Here is an 8825-nt window from a genome sequence, read left to right on the forward strand (position 1 = left end):
GCCCCCCGACAAAATACTTTCCCCCACTTTTGCGAATTCTTAGTTACTCTTCAAGCTCCAGTGTCCCCACGCCAGGGAACTGCACAAGCGTCTGTGTTCTATCCCCAGGCAGATCGCCCGCTCCCTGACGCCCCCTCTTCCCTGCCCTGGCCAAGTGAGGCTGGGCTGACTGCCCATCCTTGCCCCTCTGGGGTGTCGCCGAGTGCAGAGGAAAGTTGGAGCAACGAAGAGGATTCCAGCATCCTCAGACCATGACAGGAACTAGTCATGAGGTCAGGTCACGAGGCTCTTTATTCTCCACCCCAGACTGTTGGGGGAGGACCCTGGGGCCCCCACTGAGGGGAAGTCCAGCCAGCTGGGGAGCCTGGATGTGCTGGCTCACAGGGTAAGGGGTCCACGTTCAGCCCTCATGCTGTCTGGGACCCTGCATATGTTCTCCAGTTGCAACTGAGTGGAAAGAAAGGGAGTCCACTTCAGGAGGTGCTGCTGTCTGACCTGGTCAGTCTGGCCCGGGTGGGGCAGGGGCCCAGAGGAGTGGGTGGGCCTGGACTTCAGCGGTCAGTCTGGCAGCATTTCCACAGGCGATGGGTGAGAAACACCAGGAGAAGCAGCCCCAGCACTAAGCTGCCGGTCCACAGGGCAGCAGAGGCTGGTGGGAAACCTGGGGGAAGAAGCGTCAGGTGCCTGAACCCCTCTTTGCAGGCTTTGAAAGCCCAGCAGAGCTGGCTAAGGGCTCCCAGATTTACCAAGTTCCCTGAAATTTTACAAAGACATCATGGTTTGGAACATCTTTTGAAATGTACAAAAACCCCCAGGATATTTGAAGGACTTTATAGAGCCACTTATGTGTATGGTACTTTATAGTCAGAGGTGGGCTGTCCAGCCAGGTGGCCGCTTGCCACATCTGCATGTGCTACGTGGCCAGTCTGAATGAAGAGCGCTGTGAGTGTAAAGTACACGGCACGTTTTGAAGACTTATTTAAAAAATATGTATATATGCTTTTTTATGGATGACATGTTGAAATTATAATATTGGAGATATATTGGGTTCTGTAAAATATATTATCAAACTTACTTTTGCTTTGTTTTCTGAATATGGTCACTAGAAAATTTGAAATTACCCATGTTGGCTGTATTCTGTTTCTATTCCACAGGCTGTTACAGTCTATAAAGTTTGTAGTCTATAAAGAGTTGACAATCTCTTGATTGTGAATCTGTGGTCCCTAAAATTTGCGGTCTGTTGAGTCATCGCCATGCCAGGCCACTGTAATCATATCATGTTGGGGAAGCCCGCTAGCAGATGTGGGACTGGAGCTGGACAAGGCCATTCCTTGTCTAAGGTCTCAGCCACAAGCCTCCCTCCCAGGCTCCCCCAGAACTCACAGATTTCCGGGACCAGGTACTGGCTGGCCGTCTGGCCCCCGGGGTCCAGGCGGCACTGGAACCAGCCCTCAGGGTTGCAGCTGGCCCACAACACGCTCAGCCAAGCCTGGGCCCCAGCCTCCCGAGTCTCGTAGGCTGCTAGACCACCAGGGGCATCCGTCCAGCGAACGGCCACAGCAGAGTCACAGGCTGCCTCACACAGCAGCTCCAAACCCCCTGGCGCTGGCGACTGGCGGATCTCAGGGCGGCAGGGACCGGCAGAGCTGTTCCTGGGCTGGGGGCCAGGACTCCCTGGGCTGGCGGTGGAGCCCTCCTCGGGGGCGGCCTCTGGGGAGGTCATGACCGCCGCCGCCGGGGAGGTCAGGCTGTGCAGGACTGGAAAACAGGGTGGCTCTTTTTTCTGTTGCCCCAGCCCCTCTCCTGCCTCAGTCTCTCCACCTGGACCTTGGGGTGGGACCAGAATTGCTCCAAGCCCCATCCTTGACCACTTGGGAGTAATTGCAAGGTATCTTAGTGGGTAGGAGTAAGGCTGGGGTCTGTCATGCCCCCCATCTCCGTCTCCTGGCAAGTTTCTGAATCTCTGCATCTCACTTTCCTCCACTGTCAACAGATGGAGAGCCACCAGCCCTGGGGGCTGCTGTGGGGGGCACATGTGTTCACAGGATGTGGGGTCAGTGAGTGTTGGACTTTGGGGGCTGCTGTGAAGAGACAGCGTGCTCCCTGAGAGTCAGGAGATGTCTATCCCTTGTGCAGATGGGGAGAGTGAGACTCCGGGAGGGGATTTGTACTTCCTACTGAAAAGCTCTGAAGTCTGGCTGCTTCTCTGCAGGCTGTCCCACTGTACCGTCCTTGCCACACCCTTCCTGACCCCATGACTCCAAGCACATTTTGCGGGTGTCCTGTGGGAGAAGGGATCAGTGCCTTTTAAGTGAGAGGCTGCCAGGGGCTTCATGATGAGGGCAGGGTCTGTCCCAGATTAGATACATGTTAGTTAAATTAATAACATCTGACAGCAACTACACACCTACTGTGTGCCAGCTCAACATTAAATGTTTTCATTCATTCAGCAAGTCTTTATCATGTACCTACTATGCACTGGGTACTGGGATAACATTCATCCATTCGTTCAAAATGTATTTGTTGAATGCCTACTCCGTTCTAGCCACTGAGGACATAGCCATGGACAAGACAGACACACATTCCTATCTTGGTGAAGCCAGTAGTAGGGGAGACAGATAGTGGACAAAATAAAGAACATACAGGATGTCAGATGTTGATAAAAGGTGTCAGGAAACACACAACAGTAAAAGAAAAAGGTCTTGAGTGTGTGTGCATGTACACATACATGTGTGGTTTGTCCCTTTAGATTGGGAGGTCAAGGGACTCCTCCCTGGGAAGAGGACGGAGCCATGGAGAGGAGGGGGGAGAATTCAGGTGGAGGGCTCTGCAGTGCAAAGGCCCTGGGGCAGCCCCAGGCCTAGTCTTTTGGAGCAACAGTGAGGAGGCCCCTGTGGCTGGAGCAGAGTGAGCGAGGGCAGAGAGGGAGGGGACAGGCAGGTCATGCAGGGCAGCGGAAAGGGACTGGGCGGAGGTGGGAGCCTGGAGGGCTGTGTGCATGGCAGCACAGGACCTCACGGGGCCTGGCACAGAGTGGGCTCAATAAATCTGTTAAATGAATAAACAAAAGTCACTCTGGCTGCCACAGGGGGACAGACTAAAGCTCACATGTCATCTTCCCACCTGCTGGGGGTTCTGTGACCGTACAGATGGGGACACAGCAGTCGAGGGGGCAGGACCAGGGTTTCGGGAGGGCTGGTGGGCCCCTATCATCAAGGCTCTTAGGAGCCGGGCTTTGGGACTTCGCCAACTTCCTCGGGGACACGGAGGTGCGGGGCAGCAGGGACTCCGCAGGCTCACCTGGAATGGGCCGCTGGTGGCTCAGCTCCAGGCTTGGTAGCCTCATGGTCGCCTGGCAGTGGAGGGTAGGTGGGGCAGGAGTCCCCAGCGGGGGCAGCTGCCAGCTCTCTGTCACTCGGAACAGCAGGTCATCCTGGGGCTCTGTCTCCACCTCCCTTCCCAGGACCTGCAGCCCCTCCAGGTCCTCTCCGTCCAGGAGCAGCGACAGAGAGAGGGCCTCGGGGTCGGAAGGCGTGACGTTGTGGGCTGTGCAGGCCACCTCCTGGTCCCACCCGGCCACCAGGGCCGCTGGGGAGACAGTCAGCTGGTTTGGGAAGGCTGTGGGCAGAGGGTTGGAGGAGGGTGGGCTGAATCCAGAGGGTCAGCACTGTGCCCTGAGGAGGGGACACAGAGGTGGGCCAAGAGGTGTGTGGAAGCCACTGAAAACCCAGTGGCCATGATCTGTGTGGCTAGTACACAGGGCACTGGAGAGGAGTCAGGTATGTAGGGGGGATGCGGAGGAGAGAAGGGGACTGATTGCAGAGAGACTCAGGAGGAGCCGAGATGCAGGTTTGGAGCTGGGGCAGGGTGGGCAATCAGGAAGGCTCCCCAGAAGAGGCGGTATAGGGAGAGCAGGGCTGCTGGGCGGCAGAAGGCGCGGGTCTCACCGAACACCAGGAGCTGCACGGTCTGCTGCAAGGTGTGGTTCCCGCAGGAGCCCACGCACACGCGGGTGCCCCCAGTCGACAGCGAGGCGTTGCGCACCCAGAGCACGGAGCTGCCTGCGTCTGACTGCACCGCTCCCAGGCTGGTGTCCAGGCCGCGCCACTGCACCGAGGCGGTTCCCCGGCCAGGGCAGGCCAGCCGGCAGATGAGCTGCCGCGACCCGCCCAGGGCCACCGCCACCACGGGCTCGGGCGGCTCCACCTCCAGGCGTGCACCTGCGGCACAGGCGCGCTCAGACCGCGCGCAAGGCACCCCCGCGCGCCCGCGCCGCCCCCCGTGAGCCCCCTCCCCTACTCACCACGGCCTCGCGGGAGGAGCCCCAGGAGGAGGGGAAGCAGGAGGGCGAGACCCCGCTCCATGCCCGGTGCCCTGCTCTGCCCCCGCCCGCGAGGCAGCCGTCTTAAATAGCGGCAGCCGCGGCTCCTCGCCGCCGCGCCCCCCCCTCCATCTGCTCCCCGGGGGTTTCCTGAGGGGGTTTCCTGCCCCGTCCTCGACCCTGGGAACCACTGAGCGGCTGGGGGCCAGGCATGGGGGATCCCGCGGCCAAGGTCAGAACTGAGGGGGCGGGAAGGCCTGGGAGGATCCCACTTTTAGAGACGGGAAGACCCGAGGAGGGAGGCCAGAGAGGGATGCCTGGGTTAGTCGCTGGGCGTCGGAGCCGGGTCCGGGGTTGGCGCCACCGCGTCCCCCCCGACGGCCGTAACCTCGCTGCCCGCAGCGGCCGCGCGGGGGCGGTGGAGAGCCTCCTCGGTCCAGCTCCGCGGACTTCGGGGCAGGAGGGCCGGTGGTGAGGATCTCCTGGAAGAGGGTCCTTTGGGAACAAGGCTTTTGGGGTGACCGGGTCTCCTAGGGGTTGCTTCTCTTGGAAGTGCGGGTCTCCTGGGGGTGACGGAGCTGAGGCGCATCAGAACCTGGGACACAACACCCCCTACCTCTGCGTAACTCCCTTCCCATCAGCAGCCAGGACTGTTGGGGTCCTCGGGGCCCTGGACCTCCATGCTCCATTCCCAAAAGGGACCTGGGTCTGGGGTCTACAGGCGAGGCCTGGGAAGAGCCCCTGGCCAGGCTCCCCATCGCTGCTGGTGCCAGCGAATCCTGGCAGCCCGCTCTCCTGACTTCTAAATGCAACCAGCCCCTCAGCCTGGCCCCCACGTTCCTGTTTGCCTTTCATGGTTGTTCACCATCCAGCACCCAGAGCGGTTTCAGGAACACCTTTCTTTTTTTTTTATTAAGGTATCATTGATACACAATCTTATGAAGTTTTCACATGAGCAACGTTGTGGTAGGAACACCTTTCTGAGGACACGGACACCTAAGGAAAAACTCCCTCCTCCCGTGGCTGGAGCCTGCAAGATCAGTGGCCCCAGGGCCTTTGCACAGTGGTGCCTCCCCTGCTGTCCCTACCCAAACATTGCCTTCCAGGGTCCCCCCCAGCTTTCTCCCTGTCCCTTCCTCTATTTCATCCTCTCCCAGTGCATTTTCCTGGAAGCCCTTAGTGAGGCTGTGTAGCTGAAGTCACATCTGTCCTGTACTGGGGGGAGCTTGTCTGCTGTGGCCCGCTGTGACCCCAGGCTCCATGCACAGCAGGCCTGCAGGAAGAAAAGACTGGAGGGTCCTGGGGTGCCCTTGGCCAACCTCAGCATGTGGCTTGTGCCTCAGTTTCCTTGGTTTCATTGTCTAAGCATCATCAGCTCTACCATCTTTCCAGCCAGCCTCCCAAGTGTTGGAGGCAGAAACGGACGCCCAAGAGGAGGAGGGGCTGATAGCAGAATGGGGAAAGTGAGGCTCAGAGGATTTGGGTGCAGAAAAGGGAAACTGGGGCCTTGTGAGGCAAGGGTCCAGGTGTGTGAACCGGAGTCCATCTTCCTTGGTCCCATCCCCCCTCCGCGCGGTGCCGGGAAAGGCCAAACAGGAAGGCAGACTCCAAGGAGTGCCCTTCCCTAGGCCGGAGGTGTGGGCCCTTCTCGGGAAGCTGGGCTCTTAACCCAGGCAGGGGGCAGCAGGCCTGGCAAATGGCCTCTTCCCAGCCCCTGACCCTCCTTCCTGAGGCCCTTGCAGCTCAGGTCCCTTGTCAGGGTGTGACCCAGATCCCCTGCCCTGCCTCCCCAGGGCCTGCCTGCTGGTCCTCCACGACGCTCACTCCAAGCTCTACCTGTGTGAGGGAGCAACCTCCGTATTCAGACATATTTGGCTCTCAGAGAGTCTAGGGAGAGCCCGATGGTATGGGGGGACAGCCAGCGGCAGCCCGCCAGGAAAGGACACGTGGCCTGAGCAGATGAAGGTTCTGGGCAGAGGTGGGGAGGAGCCAGGACCTGGTGGGGTGGAGGAGGGAGAGACAGAGGCTGAGAGACGAGGGAGGGGGTGCGGAGAGAGGGCCGGGCTGGGCCTGGAGGGGTCTGGGTGGCCCCCGGGGAAGTGGTCTCTGAGAGCCTGAGGCCAGCTCTAGTCCCTGCCTGCTCTTGGCACACCTGGTCTGTCCCCGGGAGACAGAGCCCCTGGGAGCCGTTCTCCATATCAGCCCGGGCTTCCTGCAGCACCCGCCCACCCCATCCCCCCTTTCCGGCCTCATCCCAGAGGAAGTCCTCAGTGGCTTTGGCAGGAAGCTTCCTTCCCACTGAGGGTCCCAGCCGCTTCCCTCAGCCCCCCGACATCCTGGCCTCTCCGCCGCCTTCCCACCAGAGCAGGGGTCTTACAGGCCAGCCCAGGCGATACCCCTTCCCCCCGTCCCGGCTGGCTCAGCCCCCCTCCCTTTGTGCCACTGATCACCTGGGGGGCCCTCATGGCTCTTTCTTTGGGGTGGGCTGGAGCTGCGAGGGCAGGTCACCAAGGTGGAAGGCCCTTGTAAGCGTGGAGGGCAAAGCCTTGTAAGACCTGGGATGCTGGTGATTGTGCCCTGTGCCGGAACCCCAAATAGTTAACGTGGAGAGGCCATGAAAACGTCACTTGGTGAACCTCTTTTCCTGTGAAGCTGAACCCAAGTTTGGCAAACGGGTGGCGGCCAGGTGGCTGTCCCAAGGCAGTCAGAGCCTGGTGTGCGTGCTGCCCGGCTGCCTGTGGGCTGGCCGAGAGCCCGAGGCCTAAGGCACCAGGGGCATCAAGGGAAGCAGAGACTCTTAGTTCTCCGTCCGCACTGACTGGCAGCCCCTGGGGTGGTGCGGGAATGGGGCGGTCCTGGACAGCCCCACAGATGGTCCTAGCTTTCCTGGATTCCAGCTCGTCCCCCACCAAGGGCACAGGGCTCAGGCCAGGGCAACCCAGAAGGAGCTGGACGGTTGAGAGGGTGCCTCAAGGGTCTCTCAGTCACTTCCCTGTAGGGCAGGCAGGCACATCATGGTGAGAGCTGATTTCAGGGGCTGTATCTACCACCCTGAGGCTGGGGTACCTGAGGTGATGGGGCCAGGGCCCCCAGAAGTGCGACCCCTGGCCTCAGGCCCTGTCCATCACTCAGGCTGTGCTGTCCTCCAACAGTGGCCTGCTGACAGGGCCCTAGCAGCAGGAGGACCCTCCACAGCAGCCGGGAGTTCATGCTGGGGATGAAGAGAGCAGCCAGGACTGTGCAGAGCACCGGGCAGGGGCCGAAGAGGAGAACAGCCAGGGACGATGGCCCGGTACAGAGTGGGCGTCCAAGGCAGCCCCGTGCCCTGTGCCAGGCCAGACATGGGTGGGACACAGGCATCGCCTCGTGGACAGGTTTGCCATGCTCATCCCCACGGCTTTGTCAAGAGACCCAGGCCACCATTGCGCTCAGCTCCACTGCATGGAATGGGTGGAGGGCAAAGCCTTGTAAGGCCTGGGGTGCTGGTGATCGCGCCCGGCACCAGGCCTGGGTACAGGAAGGCAGGCTGGCCACCATGCCTCCCTGACACCACTGGAGCAGGGGGTGGAACAGGCCCACACTGACCTTAGGAGGTGCTGGCAGACCAGGGGTGGGGCTCAGGGGTGGCTATCACCCATCGGTCCATCATCCATCCATCCCTCCCTCCGGCCCTCCCTCATCGATCACACTGCAGTGTTCCTGGAGGGGCCCCTGGAGAGGAGAGTCACTCACTGCTGTGCCCCCGAGGAACACAAACCCATGTGGGCAGATCTTTGGGTTGTCTGTGAGGCCCTGGACCACCACCCAAAGCAGACATGGTGGCCATTAATTTGCATGGTATAGGATTCGCCCAGGGGGTTGCCAAGGCCAGCACTGAGCCTGCTGTTTGCAATTTCCAGCATTGCTGTAGACCAGCCGGCTGCTCAGTGCCAGGAGGGCCAGGCCAGGGAGGTGGCGACCCTGGGTCACACAGCACACACAGGCCAGGGCTGAGCTATCAGCCACTTTCATCTACACACCACTTGAAATGTAATTTTTAACTTAAATACCAACTTAAAAATAAATACTTGACTCAGTCATTGGAAAACTTTTTAAGTATGTTTGGAACAACTTGGGTTTGTGAACCCACTTTTACAACTACAACGTTAGAAATCTCAAATACAGAGAACATTAAATGTAAAATAAAGACTGGATTTTGAGGACTCAGTATGAAGGAAGAATGTAAAATATTTCACTATTAAATTTTGATTACATGTTGAAACAATATTTTGAATGATATATGGGGTTAAATAAAGCACATTTTATTTTACATTTCGTAAAATTTGTTTTCCTAAGAAAGGGGGCATTACAAATAGCATGTATAGCATGTATAATGTGGTGGGGGGGCACGGGGAGGGCTGTGCAACACAGAGAAGACAAGTAGTGATTCTACAGCATCTTACTACGCTGATGGACAGTGACTGTAATGGGATTTGTGGGGGGGAATTGGTGATGGGGGGAGTCT

General features: G+C 59.0%; 1 protein-coding gene across 2 annotated transcripts; it reads right to left on the bottom strand.

The window, feature by feature from the left end:
* Positions 1-312: 312 nt before the first annotated feature.
* On the bottom strand, positions 313-4434 carry MADCAM1 (mucosal vascular addressin cell adhesion molecule 1). 2 transcript variants are annotated; one of them, XM_037018154.2, is made up of 5 exons: positions 4304-4434; positions 3948-4220; positions 3301-3618; positions 1384-1758; positions 313-447 (listed from the first exon to the last, which is right to left on the bottom strand). In XM_037018154.2, the coding sequence occupies exons 1-5, from the start codon at positions 4362-4364 to the stop codon at positions 401-403; spliced, it is 1074 nt and encodes a 357-aa protein (XP_036874049.2). In that variant the 5' UTR covers positions 4365-4434; the 3' UTR covers positions 313-400. The 2 variants fall into 2 exon arrangements, with proteins under 2 accessions (XP_036874049.2, XP_017506981.3); XM_017651492.3 differs by lacking the exon at positions 313-447 and adding an exon at positions 521-661.
* Positions 4435-8825: the final 4391 nt, after the last annotated feature.

Source organism: Manis javanica, chromosome 13 (assembly GCF_040802235.1).
Source record: "Manis javanica isolate MJ-LG chromosome 13, MJ_LKY, whole genome shotgun sequence".
Taxonomy (NCBI): domain Eukaryota; kingdom Metazoa; phylum Chordata; class Mammalia; order Pholidota; family Manidae; genus Manis; species Manis javanica.

Coding starts and splice junctions, on each gene's coding strand:
- MADCAM1 (XM_017651492.3), bottom strand. CDS start 4,364: ATGGAGCGGGGTCTCGCCCTCCTGCTTCCCCTCCTCCTGGGGCTCCTC. Junction 3,619..3,947: donor CGTGCAGCTCCTGGTGTTCG/GTGAGACCCGCG, acceptor CTCTGCCCACAG/CCTTCCCAAACCAGCTGACT. Junction 1,759..3,300: donor CCACCAGCGGCCCATTCCAG/GTGAGCCTGCGG, acceptor CCTGTTTTCCAG/TCCTGCACAGCCTGACCTCC.